This window comes from Heloderma suspectum, chromosome 2, assembly GCF_057233095.1.
Source record: "Heloderma suspectum isolate Gila_16-S chromosome 2, 16-S_ref, whole genome shotgun sequence".
NCBI lineage: Eukaryota > Metazoa > Chordata > Lepidosauria > Squamata > Helodermatidae > Heloderma > Heloderma suspectum.
The window spans coordinates 29,067,043-29,094,282 of NC_139459.1; the positions used below are offsets into that span (position 1 = coordinate 29,067,043).

Sequence of the window (27,240 nt, forward strand, 5' to 3'; positions counted from 1 at the left end):
GGGATGCCTGTAGAACAACCAGTGGGGACAACCTGTGGCAAGAGATTTTTTATTCTTCTTATTTAATGTTTTATTATCCATTTCAATTTTAAAACTGAAACATCAGTTCTCAGATTTAAACTTCCCAGTTACCATAAAAGGGAGACTTGATACAAATGTAGTGTTAAAACAACATAGTTGGGAGTTTGCACCTGAACATTTCTGCCAGCAAAACATATTTTAAAATGTATATTTTTATAAAGCATGAGCATCTCTTGCAGCTAAACCACGTTGCAATGGAGAAGGAAATTATATGCAGAAGATATCATGGTAATGACACATTCAGATAAACCCTTTATAATGTCTTAAATCTGACCATTTTCAAAACTGCCAGTGACTAAAGCACAATTTGAAGAGAGACTGTTTTCAAGACTTACAGTTCAGCAAATCCTGTGTTGAATGCTACATGTGTTGTATTTCGTTCTCGTTCTCTCTCTCTCTCTCTCTCTCTCTCTCTCTCTCACACACACACACACACACACAAAACAGCTTTTGTTCAAGGGGTGTAGAAGTACTGGAAACAAGTATTGTGATGCTGGGTCCAGAAGGGACATCTGCAAGATTGCGGTTACCTCTTGGGAATCCTAGCATTAAAGTGAACATTTTTAAAGGACACAGAACAATTAGTTCATTGGCTGTCACTGTGTTCTGCCAAAGATTGTGATACAATAGCCAGCATGATAAAAAAGAACATCCCAAATCCCTTTTCCACCCCCAAATTTCCTCACTTAGAAAGAATTAACTAAAACCATTTCCTTTGGAAATAGCTAAATGTTCAAGGAAGTGGGAATGACTCCTTAATTAGAAATAGTGGCACCCTGAAAGAATATAGGGTAGAATTCCCCATTATTTTTCTCTCTGTGTGTTTTTTTTTTCCTTTTGTACATCCCTATGCCATGAATTGACATCCCTAAGCCCTATCGCAAGATCTCAGGTGAATTATTTCTTTATTTGCAGGATTTGTATCCCACTTTTGTGCCTGATGCCTTGAAAAGCAGCTCATAGGGCCTTCTCTGCTGTGGCACCCCAGTTGTGGAATGCCTTCCCCTTGGAGGCCCAATTGGTGCATACATCGGTTTCATTTCTGCACCAAGTTAAAACATGGCTTTTTACCAAAGCCTTTGAGGGCTAACATTCCCTAAAGTTGCACACTGTTTTAACTGTTTTATTGATTTAGATTTCAGTTGGCATTAGCTTGTTTAATGGTTTAATATGTTTTTAGCTGTCTAATTTATTTATTGTTTTATACTGTTTCAATTGATTCTATCTGTATGCTGCCCTGAGATCTTACTAATATAGGGTGGGATACAAGTGTTTTAAACAAACAAACAAACAAACACATAAATATTAATAAAATACTATGAATGTATTAATATCTCTCCAACAGCCTGTCCTACACTGCCTTCTGAAATAGGGTGTGTTAGTAAAGTGGCCATAACAGTATTCTTCACAATCTGGTTATACTTATAAAATAGCATCAGTTCAAACACTTTTCAGTGTGTAACTCCTTTGCTGGGGGAACTGCACTGGCTGCCTATTCGCTACTGGGCCAGGATTAAGGTATTAGTACTGGTGTACAAAGCCCTAAACAACTTGGCACCAGGATACCTGAGAGAGCGCCTCCTTCCTTACCAACCTGCCCGGTCACTGAGGTCATCAGAGGGCATGTTCCTGGTGGTTCCACATGGACCCATGGCCCAGTTGGAGTCCACCAGGAAAAGAGCCTTCAGTGTGCTGGCCCCCTTCCTGTGGAATTCCCTGCCTTTAGAGGTCAGGCAGGCGCCAACATTGTGTTCCTTCCGGCGCCTCCTGAAAACGTTGTTTTCCAAGAGGCCTTCCTTGCATGACCAGCCGTGATTTGTTAAATTCCACTTTGTTGGGGTTTGGCTTTTTAAAAAATGTTTTAACTCTTCTAACCTGTTGTTTTATTCTTTTATCATGTTGTTCACCTCTCTGAAATCTTCTGATGTGGAGCGGTATATAAATATTGTAAATAAATAAATTAATTAATAATTGACTATCTAAATAGGGAGTTATGCCTGGGATGGGCAATGGAAGGGAAAGCATGCTGTGTGTGTATGTGTGTGTGTGTGTCTGTCCCCATATACATGCATAATCCCTAAAGCCAAGATGCATTACCCTTGTCAGATATCTACCTTCTATGGACTTGGGGGACAGGACTGAAACTCAGGATTCACACCTTAACAACTCACACTAACAAAAGGCTTTCAAGTCATTGCTCAAATACCTCTACCACATAAAATAGGGACAATGGTTTATCAGTGACTGACTGGTACAAGAAACTAGGGTATAGGGGCAGAGACAGCAAATGAGGTTGCGTGATGGAACTTCCACGGTTTGGAGAATACTGGCCTGAGAGAGAAGCCCTACTCAATCCTACTTCAGTAAACAGGGACACAGAGTGAAGCCATATATTTGATCTTCTGCCAGTGCTATCCTTTAATTTAGATATCTTTGCCTACAATCTGCTCCCCCCACCAGGCCTCCACATATATTTAGAGATGGCTGTCTTCCCACTACAAGATTCTTATGCGAAACATTTTCCAAGGCTTGTGGGTTCCCGTGGGCAGAATCCAAGATGTCTTGTACCATAGCTACTAGAAAGCCAGCATTTTCATCTGTCACTCCCATATTACTGACAGCTGAGCCAAATTCCCCTCTGAAGTTTAGCTCAACTCATAATTAGTTCAACTAGACACCAGCTGGTCTCCAAACTTCCCTGCCTCTGCTTCCCCCTTTTTCAAATCTGACCTTGCAAGAGAGTAGGGATGGGGGGTGGGGATGGACAGAAAGCAGGGAAGATCAGGGATACTGGAAGGCCCAATTTTAAGTTCCCACTGTGTTCCAAGTAGGGATGGCAGAGAATTCCACCACAGATCTCAGTGAGGCCGAATGCCAGTGCATTCGGCCCCCCGAACTCTGTGGTGGAACGGCCTGCCACCCCCCGACCCCCTGCAGATCACCCCCGGGACGAGACTCACCTGGGGCGGATCTTCTGGGCGGCAGCGGCGGCGGTGGCGGCTGGTCTTCTGACCGGCTGCCACCGCCATTTCCACTCTTGTAAAAAAAAAAAAAAATGTGATAGGCTATGTAAAGATTTACGTAGCCTATCATGGCCAGGTTTAAAAAAAAAAAACGACGTGATAGGCTGTGTAAAGATTTACGTAAAGATTTACGTAAAGACGTAAAGATTTACGTAGCCTATCATGGCTGGGTGGGTTAAAAGAACACAACAACCGCGTACGCAAATGGAGGCGGCTATGGCCACCGCCATTTGCATTCCTTATTTTTGCCCGTCTTAGTCTACGTAAATATTTATGTAGACTATGACGGCGAAAATAAAGGGGAACGCAAATATCGTAGCGGGCACTATTTGAGTCCCTTTTTGATTCCCCGTTTTAGCCTACGTAAAGATTTACATAGGCTAAAATGGGGAATCAGAAAGGGACGCAAATAATGCCCGCTACGCTATTTGTGTTCCCCTTTATTTTCGCCGTCATAGTCTATGTAAATATTTACGTAGACTAAGAGGGCAAAAATAAGGAACGCAAATGGCGGTGGCCGTAGCCGCCGCCATTTGCGTACGCTCTTTTTTTTTTTTTTACCCAGAGTCCTCCGCGGCCAGAAATCCGGCTGCGGACAGCTCTGGCCTGGCTGGGCCTGGCTGGCTGCTCCACGGAGGATTCTGGGGGGGAGGAACAGAGCGCCTCCCCCCATCGAGGATTCCGGGGGGAGGGACGGAACGCCTCCCCCCCCATCAACATAATCCGCGAAAGGCAAGTGACTTTCGTACATCCCTAGTTCCAAGGAGAGGCCATTCTCTCAGTAATGCCATGAGAAGCGCATTTGGTGGGGATGTGAGAAAGACCTTCTCATTAGCTGCTCCCAGGCTTTGGAATTCCCTGCTGAGAGAGGCTAGGTTGGCTCCCCTTTGTTATCCTTCTGCCTGCAGGCAACAATGTTTTTATTGAGGTAGCTCTTTGGCATATATGCTGGTCTACCACTGAAGGGTTTTTTTTTAATTGGTTGGTGCTGCTTGTCTTCTTTTATTGTTGTGTTTTTCATTTATTTGTTTTTATGTTACATTTTAATTCAGATTTTGTTTTTAATTCAGATTTTACCGTTAACTGCCTTTAGCAGAAAGGTGGGATATAAATTAATAAATAACAAACACAGTGGAGGCTTCTGACTATGTTTCCAAGCCCTTTGGTACTGCTAGGAATCCTGGGGTGTTAGATTTAAATTCTACCTGTAATCTCCCCTGAAGTAAACTACAAGGGCACCACCTTCAAGTGAAAATCATTGTGACTAATTATCATTAGCTCAAACTACTGGTAGGGATCACTGATCCATGGATTTCCAGCTATTATCTTATTTTTCTTCTTCACTGGAATTATTTGAATCTTATATAAGAATACAGTAGTGTAAGGCTTATTACTAGAGATCTACTAGACCAGTTTTGCTCATTTTTGTTTTCAGCTGAAGCAAGAGAAGTGAAGACATGCAGAAAATTTTGAAACTTCAAAGAAGTTGAAAGTTTGAGCATTGAGTAGCTTGGGAAGGGAGAGGGATGAGGCAAAGGCAAGATTAATACATATGCCCCACACTGTGCATGTAATGTTGTAACATGTGACACACTGTGCGTATGCACATGCAATAATGCTTATTCCTGTGAGCTCTTACAGTGCTGGGCCAATGAAAGGGAGGCACGGAATGTTGGGAAAGGGGCTGAAGAAAAGTCAGCCCCTTGGTGATAAGTAGAGGAGGAGGAAGAAAAGAAGTTGAGAAGAAAGAGGACACAAGAGGGAGAAGAGAGAGAAAAGCAACAGATGAAAACAGATAGAAAAGACACCAGAAAGAAGAGGGAAAGTTGACATGAAGCAACAGAATTGATAGACTGGAAGAAACTTGATATTTTTTTTAATTTAATTTGTATAAATTGTTTTTTAAAAAACATTTTCAAATTCTGAAACTTTGAAAAAGTTCAAAGCTCAGGCTTTAATAGCAAAACAGTATGTTTTTTGTGTCCACACCAGACAGTCTCCTATTTCTCGATGGTTCAGTGGTGGTTTATTTGCTCCATCCCTAGCAGTGTCTGAAGTGACATCATGTTTCGACCTCAAACTTCAAGAAATGGTAAATGATCTTTTAAAAAAGAACATCTTTTTGTTTTGTTGTTTTGTTTTCACCGTGCTGGTATATTTGAAGTACATTTATTTTAAAAGTGTAAAGTTATTCCAGTCGCAAGGGGAATGGGCAAACATATTTTTATCCAATTCTAGCCCCTTTGGCAACACGGGGTTTACACTAGTAACCCAAAGAAGAAGAAAGCCAACCCACACTGATACAGGACATGATGGGCTGGGGTAATGCACATGTATTGCACTGCGTTGCAGGGAAAGTGCTCGCACAGAATAATAATGCCAAATGTCCAAGCGTGGGCTCAACTGGGAATCGCTTGCTAATAAACAAAAATGTGCTTATTTAATGAAGAAACTGTTCTCATTTAGAGTCTGTAAGACCAGAGACTCAGGTTATGACCTGCATATTTAGCAGCTGTGCAAGTTAAATATTACATAGAGAAAATCTTCAAGGACGTAACTGTGTTCTCTGTGTAAATCAAGTGTTGATTTATAAATCAGGTTAGTCTCCATGCAAGAGCGCATAGTTAAACTATGGAATTTGTTACCACAGGATGTAGTGATGGCCACCAATTTGGATGGCTTCAAAAGGGGGTTGGACAAATTCCTGGAGGAAAAGGCTATTAATGGCTACTTGTCCTGATGGTTATGTGCTACCTCCAGAACCAGAGGCAGTGAGCCTATGTACACCAGTTGCTGGGGAACATGGGTGGGAGGGTGCGGTTGAGCTCATGCCCTGCTTGTGGGTTCCTGGCCAACAGCTGGTTGGCCACTGTATGAACAGAATGCTGGACTAGGTGGACCCTTGGTCTGATCCAGCATGGCTCTTCTGATGTTCTTATGTCCCACTTGTGCTCATGAGCAACTGGTATTCTGAGACATATAGCCTCTGATACTGGAGGTAATATGTAGCCCATCATGTCTAGTAGCCGTTGATAGCCTTATCCTCCATGAATTTGTTGAATCCTCTTTTAAAATCATCCAAGTTGGTGGCCATCACTACATGGCCATCACTTGTGGTAGTGCATTTGATTGTTTAATCATGCTGTGTGAAGATATTTAGATATAAATACTTCCTTTAAATATAAGTTTAGCATGATGTGTGAAGGATGTTGACCATCTTCCCTGTGGTGAGGACATGGTGTGGACAGCCTGCTATATGAATCAGCATTCTGATTCATGTACTCATGGCATTAAAAATCATAGGGCTATCAGGGCATGGCTGTGATTATGGACGGCTGCCCAGACTTAGAATCATAGAATCATAGAATAGTAGTGTTGGAAGGGGCCTACAAGGCCATCGAGTCCAACCCCCTGTTCAATGCAGGAATCCAAGTCAGAGCATCCCTGACAAATGGCTGTCCCGCCTCGTCTTGAAGGCCTCCAGTGTGGGAGAGCCCACCACCTCCCCAGGTAATAGGTTCCATTGTCGTATTGCTCTTACAGTCAGGAGGTTTTTCCTGATGTTCAGCCGGAATCTGGCTTCCTGTAACTTGAGCCCATTATTCTGTGTCCTGCACTCTGGGATGATCAAGAAGAGATCCTGGCCTTCTTCTCTGTGACAACCTTTCAAGTACTTGAAGAGTGCTATCATATCTCCCCTCAGTCTTCTCTTCTCAAGGCTAAACATGTCCAGTTCTTTCAGTCTCTCCTCATAGGGCTTTGTTTCCAGTCCCCTGATCATCTTTGTTGCCCTCCTCTGAACCCTCTCCAGTTTGTCTGCATCCTTCTTAAAATGTGGTGCCCAGAACTGGACACAGTACTCCAGATGAGGCCTAACCAGTGCTGAGTAGAGGGGAACTAGTACTTCCTGGGATTTGGAAGCGATGTTTCTATGAATGCAGCCCAAAATAGCATTTGCCTTTTTTGCAGCCACATCACATTGTTGGCTCATATTCAGCTTGTGACCGACAACAATTCCAAGACTTGGGGAGGGCAGTGTGGGATGAGCCTGCTATCTATTGCTGGAACTAGGCGTCTGAGCTGAAATCAGCAGCTTAAGCTGGAAGTGGAGTGCAGGAGACAGAAGAGAGTGCTTTGTGAACCACGCATGGTCAGAAGGCCACAGTCTACTCTCCATCCCAGACTTGGCCAATCCGAAGGTTTCATACTGCCTGCCAATCACAGGAGCCCATGTTGCACAGCCCTATTTCCTTCTGCACCTGAACTCAGGCTGAGGTCTGAGCATGCACAGTTCCTCATAGTCCTGTTGTAGCCACAGACAATGAGGTTCCCAGATCAAGAGTCAGAGTCTCTGAAAGGTGCCACACTTTGTGCAGTATGGAAAATCCATGTTTTTCTTCCCAGAGATATTATCGACACATAGGGAAATAGTAATGTGTCAAGTGATGCCCCTGAGACAATTTCAGGTGGAGTCGAGGAGGTGGGGTGTGCTGTCAGGAACTCTGTCTGATTCAGTGTACCTGAGAGTCACACAATAAGTCTGGTTAGTCCAAACAATGTTTTCCTGTGCGAAGTCACGTGCAGTTTTGCAGCTCTTGTTGCCAGGGCCAGACATTTTGCTGCCTGAGATAAAGGAAAAGATTCTCTCTCCCAGTCTCTCTCTGTCTCTCTCTCTCTCAGTCACACACACACACACACACACACACACACACTGTATAGAAGCCAACCTGTCGGGCTGTTGAAACTTGCTTCAAAATTGGCAACAGCACAGCTTCCTCCACTGCTAGGATAACTACTTATATATCACCAAAACAGAGGAAGGAAAATGATGCAGATTGGCATAAATAAAATTGGGTTCCTTGCAAGAGGAAAAAAGGCGGGATATAAATGCAATAAATAAATTAATAAAATTTGCATGTGTTAATTTAAAGGTATAGGTGCAAATTTAGAAATAATTACTATAATTTAAGTAGAAATACAGTACACCTAGAGTGGCTAGAGTGCTGGACTGGGAGTTGGGAGATCCGGGTTCTAGTCCCCACTCGGCCATGGAAGCTCACTGGGTGACTTTGGGCCAGTCACAGACTCTCAGCCCAACCTACCTCACAGGGTTGTTGTTGTGAGGATAAAATGGAGAGGAGGAGGATTATGTACGCCGCCTTGAGTTCCTTGGAGGAAAAAAGGTGGGATATAAATGTAATAAATAAATAAATAAATAATCTGTGATCAGGTGACTTGTGTGCCTGCTCAGTCTGCAAATTTATGAATGAACACATGCAAAACTGACATGGACTGGAAATAGGCTGGTCCATCAAAACGTGGTCCAGGTTGTGTTTCGATTTGTATATTTACAGCATAAAGGATACTAAAAAGTATAGATATTGCATAGATATTGGCTGTTGAGAGCCCATTTCACTGGAATAAATGGACCTCGGTCTGATCCAGTAAAGCAGTTTGTACACTGCGCACGGATTCTGAGCCTTCAAAGTGTATTTTGCCCTTGGGTAAAAAAAGGAAAGGGTGGTGGTGAGTGAGATTATTGAACCCTGAGCGTAACAGGCTCTGTGACGAAGTGTTCACGTGAACTGTATTAAAACTTTATTCAGTTACATATATCTTTAGGGGAGGATGGTTTGATTACTGAATAGGAACTTCTGAAACGGACTAATTCTTTCGCACTGCACATAAAGTCTTATCTCTACACTTCTATATTAAATAAAAGAGAAGCTTTTGATTGACCAAGATGATTCCAAGCTTCAACTACGAAGTCATACGTTGTCTGACTGTTCAGAATTGGAAAACGACATTGGTAACGCTCAGGATCTGGTCCTTCTCCTGTACATGTAATATTTTTCCCAGATATTCTGCAAATTAAAAAAAAAACACAAATTAAAATCTAAGGATAAATCAAAGCCTTCTGTCATCGGCTGAAGTCGGATTTACTTAGAATGTATCAGAACTGGCTATACGAAAGCACAAAGGACCCAGATTGCATGATAGTTACCTTTTCCTTATCTTAATTATTTATATTTAAAATATTTGCTTCCTCTTCATTTCCCTTTAGTTTGTTCCGGTACAGTCCCTCCAACTGAACATTTCTTTCCAAACAAGCCAGGGTTCACAAACTGATTTTAACGCTATGAACCATAGTTCCTGGTTCATGCATAACAGGTGCTGTGATTCAGGTGTGTTTCCCTGCTCATCAGAAGGGAGGAGCAATGCAGCTTGTTTACGCATGTCCTGCCTTGGTCACAGGCAAATTAATTTGATTGTTCTGACATGGAAAATATTTTGCACAAACATTTTCAGCAGTGCCAAAAGGGTCTTGACTTAACACTTTTCAGCATTTTTTGTTTATATTCCCCTCAGTGCCATCATCACACAGCCCATTCTGATTGGCTATGCAGTATCAGAGCATCGTTCTATTCACTATGCGATTCTTGATTGGGTAGGATCGCTCATGTGAGCTTCCGTCGTGCATTAAAAATGTTGTTGTTCAGGCAGGCATTTGGGGTGGGTTAGGGTATTTTAGAAAATGTTTTTATTGTAGAATTTTATTGTTTTAAACTGTTTTTATTGTACGCTGTACATCGCCCAGAGTGGCTGGGTGACCAGCCAGATGGGCGATCAATAAATTTAATAAATAAATAAATGTGATGAATCCACAAAGCAGAAGCAGCAATTGCAGCTGTGGGTTGGAGGGGGATGGATTGAAAAAGCAGCAGCCACAGAAATAATAGCACCGATCAGGCTTTAAAAACAAAAAAGGTGAATTTTCATATCATCTAATTGGGTTTTGGAGAGAGAGAGAGAGAGAGAGAAAGTGGTAGTTTTAATTTTTTTAAAAAGCAAATGATTAATATTTGGTGCAGTCTTAGAAGCAGCTCTGTTTAGAGATGAGGTGTGTATGATCCCCTCGAACTCTCTGGGGGCCACATCCCTTCCCCACCACAGCTACGACTGCAACCGGCAACTGGATGCGGCATGTCAGAAGTTGCCATGTGACTGCATTCCCAGCAGTTCTGCTGGGAAACAAGATGCACAGGGAGTGCCTGTCTTGTTTCCCAGCAGAACTGCACATGTAGGAAGACCTCCAGTAAAGAGACTATGGTTTCAAAGACATCTCTCCCTGGGTTGGTCTGATCTGTTTCTAAAGCTGAAGATTTGGGTACATCATTCATTCATTCATTCCATTTCTATACCGCTCCATAACCGAAGCTCTCTGGGAGGTTTACAGAAGTTAAAACATTAAATACAGTATATAAAATGCATTGAAACTCCTCAGTCTGTTTTTAAAAGGGGCTTTTGTGGACCTTCACCTGTGGCGAGGCAAGCACCTAAATGGCTAGATTATGCTTAGCCTGGGCAAAACAAGAAGCAGCAGGAGTAACAGGCATTCAGCAGGAATGCAATTCTGCAGAAAAACAGAGCATGTGATCCTCATGCATCTGATTTCTCTGCAGAACCAACTATACTGCTGGGAAAACAGGCACGTGGAGTGCACGCATCTTGTTGTCCTGCAGAATCGTACTCCCCCCAACTCTCCAAACAGTTTGGCAGGCTGGGTGGAGTGCAATTCTGCTGGGAAACAAGAATCGATGGGAACCAACCATGGTGGGGCCCTGCCACAGACGTAGGGGACCTAGTGGGAGCTGCAAAGTTCCCCTGGGTGCCTCATGGGGCACATGTTGCCCCCCCCCCCGTGTAGACCTAAAAATCAGTTTAACCAAATGGCAATTTTTTACCAAACAAGGACTTCATAACATCTGTCTGCAAATTATATAGATATTCTCCTGACAAACATGGATTTACCGTTCAAATAAAGTGTAGTTTGTTTTTCGTGGGCCATACAAGTGAGTGGATCTTCCCCGTCCCCATTTGCATCTTATCTCCTTAGGATTCTGTGTTTCGCATTTCAAGTTCCGTGGAACATCGGGTGGGTCTGTAGCAGTGAGGAAAAACGGGGGGGGGGGAGTAGTTGCATGTACGTACACACACTTGTTAAACCCTACATTACAGCTTTCAGGTAAGTAATATAAATATTTATATGATACATAATTATTATGTACAATTTCTGCTTATACTCAAGTGTGTGATAATTCATTTATTGCATACAGAACTGAATAATCAAACTGATTGCACCTAGGAATGTACAAGTCCACTGGCCAATCAGTTCAGCAGTGGAACCCATTACTTGGAGGTGGCCCAGAGTTTGCTGCAGAAAAGGCATTCTATGCATTTGAAATAAGAGTGACACTGCATGGGCAACCCTTATAGAAAACCCATGAATCAGTGCACCAAGTGACCAAAGTATCCATGCACAAACAAAACCAGGGCCTGAATAAATATTTAGGGTGCAATCCTATCAAGATAGGCGGCCACCTCCAAACTCAGAGGGGACTGCCTATCCTAAGCAAGGCAGGAGAGGCACGGGGGGGATTGTTCCCTCTATGCCTCTCTTGCCCTGCTATTTTCCACTAGACATCCATTTTCGGCTGTCTAGCTGCGGGCGGCCGACCGGCTGGGAGAGGAGGCTGTGTGTATGACACATAGGATGTGTTGTACACACAGCTCCGCTCTCCCCGCCCTGGAACATCCCCAGCCCAGCCCCTTTTCAGTCGCTCCGCACTCCTCTTCCAAGCCCAGAGGACAGGGCTTCTCTGTGCTGCCTCGGAGGCAGTGTGGAGTGGACATGGGGGGAGGTCGGTTCCCAGAAAAGAGGATATCCTATGGCCATCTAGTGGACATAAGATCGCTCCCTTAATATGGCAAATAGGGAACGTCAAGTGGAGTAGGCAGCATACAGAGAAGCTCTATAGATATCAGCCCCCCCCCCCCCCCACACACATCATGTAATTATTCACTTAAGTTGAGGCTAGGGATGGGGAGAAATTTTTCATTCTATATTTTATACAAACTTATCCAAGTTGTACTTCCCAAATCTATACATGAACTGGAACATCCTTGCATACCCAAATCCACACTTTTCAGAATTGTGTGATATAGTTTGCAACTAAAAAAATGTGTATATTAAGGAAAAGCGTGCACAAAAATGCATATGTATGGAGTATGGAGAAAAACACATATTAGGGAAAATTGCTTGCAAGAAGTGTATACTGGGAAAAGTGTATACAAGAATGGATATATTCGAAGAAATTTGTACAAAAATTCACATCAATGATCATGCAGACTTTTATTGCTAAATTCACAATCAGATTTGGAAATGAGACGAAATGAACTTTCTTGGGAAACTGAGAAACTGAGTAAAACCAAAGCAGACCAATTTGCCCATGTTAGCAGGCTGCTTGGCAGTAAGGCAGGCCCTGTACCCTCTGTGATATTGGCAGCCGTAAGCATGGTGCCTTTAAGAAAGTTTGGCTGGTACCATAGTGGGAAATGTTGGCATTAACCAAGGAGATTGCTCAGCATTGTTGGGTCATGCACGCAAGACTAGATCTGGCATTACCAAATCAATCAAAGCTGTATATATTCAAAAGCGTCAAGGCAAGCAAGAGGTAAAAGTAATCAACGGTGCAAAAAAAACAACCACCCCCCACCCAGCTGTGAAGTGAATCCCAACTTAATTAGAAGCAAATTACTTCTGATATGTAAGGAAAATAAGTTGTTCAAGTCTGTAGGGTTTTAAAAATTTAACATTGTTGGGGAACAGCTGCTGGAAACAAAGGTCTGGAAACAAAGTCCTATGAGGAGAAACTGAAAGAACTGGGCATGCTTAGCCTTGAGAAGAGAAGACTGAGGGGAGATACGACAGTGCTCTTTAAGTACGTGAAAGGCTGTCAAAGAGAGGAAAGCCAGGATCTCTTCCTGATCATCCGTACATTGATGACCCCAGCGGTTTCATGTAGATGTTAAACAGCATGGGAGATAAAACAGAGCCCTGTGGAACTCCACAGCACAATTGCTGTGGCAAAGAGCAGTAATCCCCCAGCACCACCTTCTGGAATCGGCCATCCAAGTAGGAGCAGAACCACTGCAGTGCAGTGCCTCCAGCTCCCAACCCAGGCAACCCATCCAGAAGGATACCACGGTTGATGGTATCGAAAGCCACTGAGAGGTCCAGGAGAATCAACAAGGTCGCACTCCCCCTGTACCTCTCAATACGACAATGGAACCAATTCCCTCTGGAGGTAGTGGGCCCTCCCACACTGGAGGCATTCAAGATGAAGCTGGACAGCCATCTGTCAGGGATGCTCTGACTTGGATTCCTGCATTGAGCACGGGGTTGGACTCAATGGTTTGGTAGGTTCCTTCCAACCCTACTATTCTATGATTCTATGATCCACACGATGGAGTACCCATTTCTAGAATCACCCGTATTTCTATTTATTGGTAGTCAGATGATCAACTGGCCTTGGTAGTCAGATGATCAACCTCATTCAGTGAGCTCAAGTACAGACTAGAAACTGGATCTCCCAAGTCCCAGTCCAACACTCTAACCACAATATACTGGGTCCAAAAAAATCCTTTCCCTTCTCATCCCATACCTTTCCTTTCCCCAAAGAGTTAGGGAATCTGATTTACTAAATCCCCACCTCTTTGACCTCTCACACAGACAAGCCCATCCTATAACAGACTGATATATTAGTACATCTCTGTGACTAGTTTAAGCTCCAGAACCCTCAGCCTCCTAGGGAACTAAGCCAAATTCCTCATAATCTGGTCCTCTCTGCAGGCGCTAAAGGTTCTAATTGATGTGTATGCTTGTACTGGTTTATTTTATTTATTTATTTATTTATTTCTATACCGCCCAATAGCTGAAGCTCTCTGGGCGGTTCACAAAAATTAAAACAATAATTTTATCCCCCAAGCAGCACACAAAACAATATAAAATATATAGAACATTAAAACCACAATATAACAATAAACCCACAATAAAACCTAGCAGCGGTGCAGGAATTTAAAATACAGATTTAAAACAGCAAAGCTAAAAGTCTAGAAAGCTAAAATGCTAAAATGCCTGGGAAAATAAAAAGGTCTTCACCTGGCGCCGAAAGGAATACAATGTAGGGGCCAGGCGAACCTCACTAGGGAGCTCATTCCACAGCTGGGGTGCCACAGCAGAAAAGGCCCTCCTCCTAGTAGCCACTTGCCTCACTTCCTTTGGCAGGGGCTCACGGAGAAGGGCCACTGAGGATGATCTTAAGGTCCAGGCAGGCACACATGGGAGGAGGCGATCCTTCAGATAACCTGGCCCCAAGCTGTTAAGGGCTTCAAATGTTAATGCCAGCACTTTGAATCGGGCCCGGAAATGGACTGGCAGCCAGTGCAGCTGAAAAAGTACTGGTATAATATGAGCTTGCTGGCCAGTCCCTGTTAACAATCTTGCTGCCCTATTTTGGACCAGCTGAAGTTTCCAGACCATTTTCAAAGGCAGCCCCACGTATAACGCATTGCAGTAATCCAGATGAGAAGTTATCAGAGCATGGATAACTGTAGCTAGGCTATCTCTGTCCAGATAAGGGCTTAGTTGGTATACCAGCCTAAGCTGATAAAAAGTGCTCCGTGCCACTGAGTTCACCTGTGCCTCAAGTGACAATTCTGGATCCAAGAGCACCCCCAAACTACGAACGTGATCCTTTAGCGGGAGTGTAACCCCCTCCAGAACAGGTTGAATATCACCTAGCCGGGCAGACGAACCACCCGCTAACAGTACCTCCGTCTTGCCTGGATTGAGTTTCAGTTTATTGGCCCTCATCCAGTCCATTACCATGCCCAGGCCCTGATTCAGAACAACCACTGCCTCACCTGGGTTTGGTGAGAAAGAGAGGTAGAGCTGGGTGTCATCCACATATTGATGGCACCTTAGCCCACACCTCCGGATAACCTCCCCCAGCGGTTTCATGTAGATGTTAAACAGCATGGGGGATAAAACAGAGCCCTGTGGAACCGCATGGCACAATTGCCATGGCACAGAGCAATAATCTCCCAGCACCACCTCCTGGAATCGGCCATCCAAGTAGGAGCGGAACCACTGTAGTGCAGTGCCTCCAACTCCCAACCTAGACAACCTATCCAGAAGGATACCATGGTCGATGGTATCGAAAGCCGCTGAGAGGTCCAGGACAATCAACAGGGTTGCACTCAGAATAAGCTCAGAATAAGCCACATATTTCCAAACCGAAGGAGTTCACTTTCTAAAAATTCCTGAGATTTGTGGCCATCGCTGCAGAAGTGTCTATTTGCCCAATTGGTTTATATACTTACAGCCTACAAATAGAACAGTTCCAGTAAGGGCACGACCAGGTCCTGGTAGGTTCTGTAAATTACACCATGCATTATTCCCAGAATGTATTGACACTCTGACTTTGCCCATGTGGATTAATGTGCTCCGTTCAGAAAGAGGGGCAGTCCAACACGGTGCAGTTCGACAGCCAGCGTAATGCACGCTAATCATGCTTTGTCCTTTCTTCCACACACAGCAGAAAGTCACGTTGGAACCTACATGCACCACGCGGTCTATAGGATACATCTGTGTGGTAGAGCCTGTATCTTTTCCTGTAATGGAAAGGGCAAAAGAACAGGAGTGAAGAGGGGAAAGATCTGCCAGATTTGGTTATTTTCTCTAGGTAATCAGTTGACCTGCTCCATCTTTGTACCTTTTTGGTGGCACCTTTTACAGACACAATCTCTTAAGAATGATTCCTAAGCAAGCCCCTTGCAAGGCTTCACGATACCTGCTGGCCATTGCATTCAAGAAAAGTAAACGTCAAGCACGCAGTCAAACAGCAAAGATTTCCAATACTTTTCCCAAATGGGAAGAAAGAAGCATAAGCCCTGAGCCGCAGGGAGCCTTACACAACAGCACAATGTCATCCTGCTTTGCAAACCTTTCCGTATCTCAGCTTAAGTTAGGGAACATTCCTGGCCCACTCTGCAACAAAATGTTGCAGATCCCCGCTTGTCTTCTCTAAGTCACTAAAAATATGAATGTTTCTATTCATGAGAGGCAGTTGTTAGACAAATACACCTAAAGAAATGGAAATTTGGGACAAAAGCTAATTTATTTTCTGTTGAATTAATAGTAAACACAATTTAGGATGATGTTTTACCACACATCAATTCTTCAAAATGTTTTTTGGAAATGAATTCTATGTGAAGTTCCTTCATTTAGCACTGCCTCTTTTTCTACAGAGAGCCAATGCAGCTTACATGGTTTTAAAAATTTACAAAAATAAAAAGCTTCAGCCTTTGGGATGTATTCAAATGTAATAAATAAGTAAGCAAGTCATTATACCATCACCAGAGAGAAACCTGCTCAAATAATAAAAGACCTGGGCTTGGTAGAGACAAAATACCATATAATGCTTTTGATGCTACATGGATTTGCAGGAAAACTATAGTTGGAACAAACCATAGTTTGTCATTACATGCAGACTGGGCAAAGTACAGTTTGCAACAAACTATAAGTCAGGGAGTAAATCATAGAATCAAAGAATAGCAGGGTTGGAAGGGGCCTATAAGACCATCGAGTCCAACCCCCCACTTAGTGCAGGAATCCAAGTCAAATCATCCCTGACAGATGGCTGTCCAGCTTCATCTTGAATGCCTCCAGTGTGGGAGGGCCCACTACCTCCAGAGGGAATTGGTTCCATTGTCATATTGCTCTAACAGTCAGGAAGTTTGTCCTGATGTTCAGCTGGAATCTGGTTTCCTGTCACTTGAGCCCATGATTCCATGTCCTGCACTCTGGGATGATGGAGAAGAGATCCTGGCCTTCCTCTCTGTGACAATCTTTCAAGTACTTGACGAGCACTATCATGTCTCCCCTCAAGTCTTCTCTTCTCAAGGCTAAACATGCCCAGTTCTTTCAGTCACTCCTCATACGGCTTTGTTTCCAGTCCCCTGATCATCCTCTTTGCCCTCCTCTGAACCCTCTCCAGTTTGTCTGCATCCTTCTTAAAGTGCGGTGCCCAGAACTGGACACAGGACTCCAGATGAGGCCTAACCAGTGCTGAGTAGAGGGGAAATAGTACTTCCCGGGATTTGGAAGCTATGCTTCTATTAATGCAGCCCAAAACAGCATTTTCCTTTTTTTGCAGCCACATCACATTGTTGGCTCATATTCAGCTTGTGATCTACAACAATTCCAAGATCCTTCTTGCTTGTAGTGTGGTTGAGCCAGGTATCCCCCATCTTGTAACTGTGCATTTGGTTTCTTTTTCCTAGGTGCAGAACTTGGCATTTATCCCTATTAAATGTCATTCTGTTGTTTTCTGCCCAGCGCTCCGGTCTATCGAGAGTGCTTTGAATTTTGTTTCTGTCTTCCAAAGTATTAGCTATCCCGCCCAATTTTGTGTCATCTGCAAATCTGATAAGCATTCCCTGCAGCTCCTCATCTAAATCATTAATAGAAATGTTGAAGAGCACTGAGCCCAGGACTGAGCCCTGCGGTACCCCGCTCATTACCTCTCCCCAGTTGGAGAAGATCCTACTGAGAAGCACTCTTTGAGTCTGATTCTGTAGCCAACTGTGGATCCACCTGATCCTTGTTTCATCTAGCCCACTTTGAGCTAGTTTGCTCATCAGGATATCATGGGGCACTTTGTCGAAATCTTTGCTGAAGTCGAGGTATATTATGCCCATAGCATTCCCACAGTCCACAAGAGAGGTTACCTGATAAAAAATGAGAGCAGGAGGAGCACACAAGGCAAGATTTGCTCACTTCATACCAAACCCCCAAACCAGCCTTCTAAGAGGTTCTTTGGGTTGGAGCCCCAAAAGTGCTGGGGCCAAAAGCGCTGTGCACTTTTGGGGAGGGGGGAATCAGAGCAGCTTGAACCTGAAAACCCCCCAAACAAACCCAGAAGCACCCTTAATGTTAGCAACACTTCTGAACCAGAAACTTTCATATTTCTCTCATTAACTTTCATACTTCTAGAAACAGCAAAAATGGGTGTCTCAGGTAGAATCTTAGATCCACTTATAAAACAGCAAAAAGTCACAGCAACTCTTGGTAAACAGTGCAATGGGTGAAAGTATAATCCAGGCAGTCATTCATGCTGTACCTCTGCACACTAAAAGATTCTTATCAAATGTACATCATTGATCATGTTCTTCCAAATTTGTTCTCAACAGCATTGTCTTACCAGAAATACTTGCAAGTTGGCTCCATTCACTCCATACAGTCCCATCCAATGCATTCCCATGAAGCTGATAGCGAATCCTGACATAGTGTGTGGTGCAATTAAAAGGCAGGTCTGACTTCCAGGTCCAATGGAGAAGATTGTTCTGACCAGTAAATTTTGACTGAAAGGTCTCCTAAAAACATAAAAGAAATGTTACACAAATACTTATGTAAGAAGTCATCTGAACATTTTAGCTTTGTATTGGTACTAGGGATGCTGGAGAAATCTGAGGGACTAAAAATAGCTTGGATTTCTAAGAATCCGACCTGCAGATTCCTCTGTAGAGTGACCCCCTCTAGCCAGGCAGAATCCGGATTTTGTTTTTTACTTTCCCGAAATGTTCGCATATTTATTTGTAGGAAAATATGCAAGTTTCTGCTGAGGAAAAGTTGAATGAAATGAGGGATAATATGCTAAATGTTACATAGTAAGATAAATTATGTAAATTCTTACAAAACCTCTTATGTAATTATTTACGTATTTTTCTGCGTGACAAAAAAAGTATTCGCATCCAGCTGCGAGCAGATGACAGAACAAAAAAGAGCCTGACAATCCATGAAACACAGATGGAGCCGATTTTACACAGCCCGTACATCCCTCATTGGTATTCCCTATTTTTGACATTGGCCCAGTTTGCATGTGACACTAAACCATGGCTTAACAATATGGCCACAACCAGAAAAGAACTACTGCAAGCTTTGGGCTTGCATGATCTCCCTGCCTTCTGCCTGTGCAGTCTGGTGGACAGCTTTGGCAGCAATTAGTTTTACTTCCCTGAAAATTTCTTGTGTCATCCAGACCTGAAATTGCAGTTTATAACCAACTCTGGTCGGTTTCAAAGCAAGCCAACTTCAAACTGTGGTTTCTGAAGATGGCTTGTTAAACTAACCAGTGTTTGCTATAACCCATGATCCCTGGTCCAGATGTCACGACAAGCTGAGATCTGGAGAAAATGGAACTAAACAGTGCCAAAGTCATCCTCCTAGCTGCATGGGAGGAGGGGGAGGACAGGAAACATGTGGGCCCAAGGCTCACAATGGCTCTTTCCTGCTCAACTGCAATACCCCTGGTCCTGCTCAATAGGACCCAGGGCATTTTAAAGACTAACAAATAGCTTTCAAAGACTAGGAACTCACTTTCTTGGTTATATCTCAGTTACAGTTTGTTGCCTATGTTTCAATTTCATATTTTATAATTGGATGATTTCTCATTTAATTTTTTAAAAGCTTAAATATTTTAGGGCACGATCCTATGGGGATAGGCATCCGCCTCCGAACTCGGAAGCAACCGCTTATCCAATGCAGGGCAGGAGAAGCACGGAGGGGATCGTTCCCTCCGCACTTCTCCTGCCCTGCATTTGCAGCTAGACAGCCGATTTCGGCTGTCTAGCCACGGAAAGGCAGAGCGGGGGAGGACTCTGCCGGACAACACATAGGATGTGTCGTACAGGCATTTCCGCCTCCCCCCCCCGGAACACCCCCCCCCCGGCATGCCCCGTTTGGGCCTCTCTGCGCTCCTCTTCCGAGTAGGGAATGTATGGGCCATTCCACACTGCCTCCGAGGAAGTGCGGAAGGAGGGGGAAGGTCGGTTCTCCAGGAACCAACCTTGAAGCGCGGGCTCCAAGGTCGGTACCTGGAAAACCATATATCCTATGGCCGTCTAGCCGCTGACTAGTGGCCATAGGATTGCTTCCTTAATAAGAAGTACTTTCTCACAACAGAGATCGAAGCAGCTGATCACAAATTGAATCTCTCCGATATACAATCTCATCTGTTGCATGATTCTATAATAGTAGTTGTTTTATAAAGAAAACTTTAATCATGTTCAGGGGAGAAAGAAAAAATGTTTACTAGAAATAAATGTCTTTCCCATATGCCCTAAAAATCCATCTATAAACTTTCTTTCTTTAGAGCTTTCTGCAAAATTCTGTTTTCTTTTCATGGCTTTTCCAGGCTTTCACCTGCTATTAGTCTTCTTCACAATGTAGCTGATGCACAGGAACAAAAATTTACATATTCAGTAGGTGGGAAAGTGGCAGCGTTAATCCTTTTTTTAAATTTATTTAAGCATCACCCCCCACACACACACACACACACACTTCACAACAAGGTGGCTAAGCTCAGAGTGGTTTTCCCTCATCACTTTGATCTTCACAACAACCTTGCAAAGCAGGTCAGGTTAAGAGCTATGGTGACTGGCCTGAGGTCACTTCGTGGGTGTCGTAGCTGAGTGGGGATATGAACTTGGGTCTCCCTGGTTCTGTCCCAGCAGTCTAACCACTGGGCCACACTGGTTCATATTATTTGCAATATTCTGAAGCCCTCTGGTCTCCTTCCACTTCATTGACCTCCAGCTTTACATTGAATTACATCCATTACTATGTTGCATCTTCCTTTTCTCTCTTCTGTCCTCACCTTCCATTTCGTTTTTAGTCATTTGTAATTTTATTACAAAGGCTTTACCACCACAGATCATGAAGTACCACCACCACCGCCTTTGCTCACAGGGCGTCTGTCTAGTGTCACCTGACTTGAAGCAAAGCAGTTTTGATATCCTTGTATCCATTTTTTGATGGACAGCCAATATGGTGTAATGGTTAGAATGTTGGACTATGAATGGACTATAAATTGGAAGACTCGGGTTCAAATCCCCCACTCAAGCTCTCTAAGCAATCCTAGGCCTTTAATACTCTCTCAGCCTCACCTCTCTCACAGGTTTGGTATAAGGATAAAAGGTGGGGGTGGCATGTGTGCCTTTTGAGCACTTTAGGAGGAAGGACAGGATAAAATGAGTAATAAATTAAAATATGGAGGGGCAGCAACATATGAAGGGCACTGAGGGAGGATCTGCTTAGCAGATTCTCCACAGCCAGAAAATGGAACAATGTCTCAACTGCCCACAATTCACAAGTATCTAGTTGTTGATATGTTTGTGTCGTTGATAATCAAAGCAAAAGCACTCATTACTTGCTGCTAATGATTGATGTCCAGCCATCTGTCTTGACAGTGTTGTCAGTAAGGATGCTCAACTCCATTTGGTTGGCATTTTAATGCAAACCAATCTAATTTGCACTTCCCAGACTAATACATGGGTTGGAGTGCAGTTATCCTCCATTTTTCACACTTCTCTGAATGTTATGATGTAGTTGTTACGAATGCACACAACCAAAACTGTCCTGGATTAGGAATAGACTGATCTGACCATCCCCAGCTGTCAGTGTGTATCTGGCATGTATGTGTTTCTCCATCGCATCGCTTTATCCTCACAGCCACTTTGTGACGTAGGTTAAGCTGAGACTGAGAGCTTCACCACACCAGGCTTTCCAGTTTCTTTTCAGGATTAAAGAACGGGCGGACACATGCTGCAAGTTCTTTGCAGCCTCAGGGCGGAGAGTAAGGGAGTGAGCCTAAAATCAGTGGGTCTCCCGATGGATCCAGGTATCTCTGTCTCACACTGCAAAGCGGTATAGGGCTTTGTTGCTATCAGTTGTTTACAAGGAGGGTCGCTGTCTTCTTCCTCCTCTGACAGCTCCAAGCTTGCTTTGAGCCTCTCCTAGCCCAGCCAAGAAAACTCTCCTCCCAGTCCAGGTCAGCAGGCAGACATGCTGGAGGAGGGGTCAAGGGGGAAAAAAGGGCAGTTGTGATTTTCCTGCTCCAGCCCAATGGCTTCTTCTTCCCAGGCTGTGGTTATAGCAGAACACACAGCCATTAAAGCAGATTTAAATTTAAATAGTGCATTACTTCTGATCTTTTAAAAAGCAGGATAAAGTTCAAAAACTGCTGGATGCGTCCTGGAAGTTGACGATGTCGTGAAAAGGACCTGCAAACTTCCGTGAGTGACCCACCACGAGTGCACGATAAGAGCCTCGTGTGCAGGACCCCTGAGACCATCCCAAGATCATCAAGTAAGCTTCATGGCTATTTGGGGATCCTACCCTAATCAAATGGATTTAAAGTAATGTCCATTTTGGCCCTTAACCACTACCTTGTGCTGTCTCTCATTATACACATACAGAATACATTCAAGTGATAAAATATGCAGTTCATTTCTTTGAAGGGCTTCTTTAAAAGAAAGGTTTTCCCTTTTAAGAGATGACTTCAACACATGCATGCACACATGCACGCACAGGCACATGCACACACCCAATAATTGGGCTGGAAAGGTAAAGAGAAATAGCTTACTAGTGCCACTTCCTCCATCGGCTGTTTGCGCAGGATCTGAATTTGCCAGGTAGCGTATATTTCATCTGGAAAGGCTGAGCCACTATCATGCCACTCCAGTTCAAATGTGTCAGAGATGAAGTTGGGAGTCAATCTACGAATCTTTGGAGTGGGGGGAACAAGCTCTGGGGTGGGGAAGAAGTAACAGCCCAATTCAGAACTACTTGGTATCCAAAGTTGCAAAGCACTATTTAACTCCCCTCTCCTGTCAGGATTTTAAAAATCTTTATTCATATGTCTAGATGTACTCAGTTGCTCTTTTCCTACCACAGGGGGGGGGTTCTCTCATTGTCCAATGCAAACAGCCATACCAAGGTTAGGTTGTGTGAAAAGTAACCTAGGTGTTCCCTAACCAGGCACCTATGGTCATGTGCTTTTGACATCAGCTTTCTTGTTCCCCCTGCCGTCCTCCCTCCGTCCTTTCAACCTCATGAAAGATCTCTGCACCAATCAGAGCAATGGTTTATCTCACCCAGGGTCACCTGCCCTGACTAAAAATGGCTCTCAGCCTGGCGTCTTTGGGAATGCGTGACTTTGTCAGTGCCCAATGAGCAAGAGCCCTCTCTGAAAAAGCAGGGTGGTGCAAGTGGTAAAAACTTGGGTCTGGTATCAGGCACCTCTTTCCCCATGTTCAACCTGCAACTCCCCATTGGTGGGTGAGGCAGTGTGTGTGTGTTGTGGTGGGAAGGCCACAGTGATTTTCCTGCAGGGAACACATGCCATTTTAGGAATTATTAATAGCTCAGCTGGAGTTAAAAATAAATCTGGATCTTTGGGAGAGGGGAAAGGGAGGGAATTGTGCTTTATCTGCCCCCTCCCCTTAGTGATCATTCTTGAGGAAGGCAGAGAAAAACCTGTGCACGGCACTGAGGATGTGACCCTCAACCATTGGGAACCCTGCAATTGAAAACAAAACCCGGCAGCCACTGACTTCTGGGATTGTCTACTTAGAAGTAAACTCCATTGAGGTCAATGGGACTTATTCCTGAGTAAGTGTGTGTCAGAATGCAGCCTTAACCAAGTCTTCACATTTGAACTTATCTTCACAGGCTTAAGAACTAGTTAGAAACTTGCTATTTCAAGACAAGACAAGACAAGAAAACTGAGATACACAGGATGCTGTATTCTGCATCAATGTGTTTGCTTACATTTATTTATTTCTAGTCTGATTTTCCTTTAAAATCATAATGTCAAAGGTGGACACTCCCTCCCTCTCCCTCTCTCTATCTCTCTTTCTCTTCTGTTGAAGGTCAGTGAAGGCTGGTGGCTCCGATTTCGGTGGGATGTGAATCCATTCTGGGTTTCATTTGGAACAAGCCAGAACTGTAAAGGAGTTATCCAAGGTGCTGAACCCTAGCTCCAAAAACAGGTTCAGCACTTTGGATAGCTACTTTAGAGTTCTGGCTGGTTCCAACTGAAACCCATAATGGATTCACACCCCACTGAAATCGGAGCCACCAGCCCCCACTGATGGATGACCAAGACCAATTCTGCCCCAGAATGTTTTGTTGACTCGGAACTGTGCTCAGGATTCTTTAGCAGCTCCTCAGCTTGCCCAGGCCAGAAAGAAGCCAGATGGGACATGGAGCAGCTTCTGTGCTTCACAGAAGCGTGCCCTTGAAGGATTATGACAGCACTAGGGAGAGTGGTGACAGAGTGGGGCTTATTATTGTCTCCAGGCCCCTTTTTCCCCCAAAGCTGGCAGATGGCAGTTAAGGAAATTACAACATTGTGCCAAGCAGCAAAAAGAAAGAGCAGCAAAACAGGGACACATATAGCTATACGTAAGCAACTTATAGCATACAACTCCCCTGTTAAAACAGCTTCACTGGCTCCCGGTCTGTTTCCGGGCACAATTCAAAGTGCTGGTTATGTCCTATAAGGCCCTATACGGCTCAGGTCCAGGTTATCTGAAATACCATATTCTCCCCTATGAGCCTACTCGTGCCCTGAGATCTTCTCGCCATCCCACTATCATCACAGGCATGCCTGTGGGAACGCAGGTGGGAACGCAGGAGAGGGCCTTCTGAGTGGCTGCCCCAAGGCTCTGGAACTCCCTTCCCAGGGAGGCGAGAGTGGCACCCTCCTTGATATGTTTTCATAGGCATGCAAAAACTTTTTTGTTCCAGCAGGCCTTTGGGGATAACTAGTCTGGACCTGTGAAAATGTGACATATGGATATTATTTTTGTGGTGGTGGTTGTCTTTTAATGTTTTAATATTTTTACAATTTTAATATTGATGATTTAATTATATTTTTAACTTTTGTACAGTTGTATTTCTATTTCTATTTATAGGTTTTAATTGTATATATTTTAACGTTGTAAGGCTGCCTTGAGTCCCAGTATTGGGAAAAAGGCGGGATACAAATAAATATAACAACAACAACAACAACTTCAGAAGCAATAAGCCTTTGAAAACCATACAGTTTAGGAGGCCTTCATGTCCTGCTTGTAGGCTTCTTGGAAGCAGAGGAACAGGGAATGGGAAACAGGATGCTGGACTATGTTGGACAGAGGCCCAGCCACAGCAGCATATGGAGGGTTTGCTGGGTTAAACGAGGAATTATCAACTCCTATTAGCCATAGTAGCTAAATAAAGGCCTGTTACCTTTATGCAAGAGCACAATATGCCGAAGGGGAGGAATCTTTGACCTATAAAGCTTTACAAGGCTCAGGACTGCAATACCTGACGGAGCTCCTCTCTGGGCATGAACCTACCCATATGCTATGCTCGTCATCTAAGGCCCTCCCCCAAGTGCCTCCTCAAAGGGACACTCAGAAGGTGGCAACAAGGAACAGGGCCTACTTGGTCATGGCCCCCCAATTTTGGGACAATCTCCCAGTGAGGCCCACCTGGCACCAACATTGTTTCAGTGCGAGGTTAAGAGTTTCCTTTTCTCCCAGGCATTTAGCAGCATATGATGAGGTTTTTAATCAGGTCATGGGATCTCTTATTGTTTATTGTTAAAATTGTGTGTGTGTGCGTGCACGCGCAAGCACGCATGTGTGTATGTGTGCTGTCTGTTTATATGTTTGCATGTAAAGGTTTTATATTATAATGTACCATATTGTATTTTTAAGGTTTTTAATCTTTGTAAACTGCCCAGAGAGTTTGGCTGTTGCGTGGGAAAGAAATGTAAGGAATGAATGAATGAAATGAATAAGTAAGAGCCAAACCAAATAATAATACATACTTTACAACTGTGTGGAGAGTGCTTTGTATATGTATAACTGAGTTATAATCCTTACAGCCACCTATTAAGGTAAATCCATAATTATCCCCTACACCACAGATGGGAATGCTGAGGCTCAGAGAGAGTGACTTGCCCATGGCCACCTAGTAAGTTCATGGCAAAGGCAAGTTTTGAACCTGGGACCTCCTGATTCATAATACAGTCTTGGGGGGAGCAATCCTATGGCTGCTAGTCAGCAGCTACATGGCCATAGGATATCTGGTTTTCCAGGTACCAACCTCGGAGCCCGCACTCCAAGGTCGGTTCCCGGAGAACCAACCTTCCCCCCATCCCACGCTGCCCCACAGACAGGCAGAACAGCCCCATGCTTCACGCTCCTAAGAGGAGCAGGGAGCGGCCAAAACGGGGGGCGTTCCAGGGTGGGGAAGGCAGAAATGCTGGAATGACACTTCCTATGTGTTCTCAGGCAGCCTCCTCCCCTGGCCCACCTTCCCATGCCTAGACAGCCGAAATCGGCTGTCTAGCCACAAATGCAGGGCAGGAGAAGCATGGAGGGGACAATCCCCTCTGTGCTTCTCCTGCCCTGCATTGGATAGGTGGTCACCTCCGAGTTTGGAGGCGGCCACCTATCCCCATAGGATTGCGCCCTTAGCCACTATGCCACACCAGCCCTCTTTATTAACAACACCCCACCCACCCCGCTGCTCCTTGTGGCTGCCCACTTCCAAAAAATTCCTGACTTCTTACATTGTCTGCTCTCTTTCAAGATCTGAAGGCACATAAACTTTCTCTTTTTTTAAGCAATTCCCTCAGAATAGCAAATACCACTTTTAGGGCTTGTGCTTGCAGAATACATGCAGCCCTATCAACATCAGGAACAGATGACTCATACAGACTTAATTAAATCTCTACCCCACCTCTCTAAATTCTCAAGGCAGCTTACAACTTCATACAAATCATTTTTGTTCTTTCATGCTCTAATGTAAATGTTTAATGCATAATATGTACATTAAAGAATACATTACAGTGTAGGCATAAAATGCATAGAGGTGGAAAGCATGCACAGAAACCATAACAGCAGACAGGCAGGCAGAGAAACAGCAAAAAGTATCAAATCACACCAACCTTTTTCTTGACTGTGGGCCAAGTGGTTCAGAAAATACAGATATATTACTGCCAATAGACAGCAGGCAAATGGGATTGTCCTCATTCTTTTACAATTCACTGTGAAGAACTGGTCACCTCACAGAAACAGGTTCTAATAATTAAAAGAAGGAAATGAAGTGTACATTTTCAAACAGTGTTATTGTTACAAATTGCTGGGATCTTGGGCTGAAATCTAGACTGAGACTTAAAATCTAAATACAACTTCTAGAACTTTATTTAGATAAAAATGCAGTTAATTGCAATCTATTTGCACTTGTCACGTTCACTTATAAATAGTTACCAATGTTGGAGCAGCAAATTGGGCGGCCAAACCCAGCAGCAGGGTGACTGCTCCTCTCTGGCGTTCTTGACTTCCTCAGAGTTTTGCTGAATTTGGTGCATCTTATATACCTTTTCCCCAAGTCTTT

General features: G+C 43.9%; 1 protein-coding gene across 1 annotated transcript; it reads right to left on the bottom strand.

The window, feature by feature from the left end:
- Positions 1 to 8,681: 8,681 nt before the first annotated feature.
- LOC146352039 (leukemia inhibitory factor receptor-like) lies at positions 8,682 to 26,924 on the bottom strand. Its single transcript, XM_084833099.1, has 6 exons — positions 26,792 to 26,924; positions 22,433 to 22,596; positions 18,212 to 18,383; positions 15,330 to 15,620; positions 10,917 to 11,046; positions 8,682 to 8,968 (listed from the first exon to the last, which is right to left on the bottom strand). The coding sequence occupies exons 1-6, from the start codon at positions 26,874 to 26,876 to the stop codon at positions 8,803 to 8,805; spliced, it is 1,008 nt and encodes a 335-aa protein (XP_084689225.1). The 5' UTR covers positions 26,877 to 26,924; the 3' UTR covers positions 8,682 to 8,802.
- Between the last annotated feature and the right edge of the window lie 316 nt (positions 26,925 to 27,240).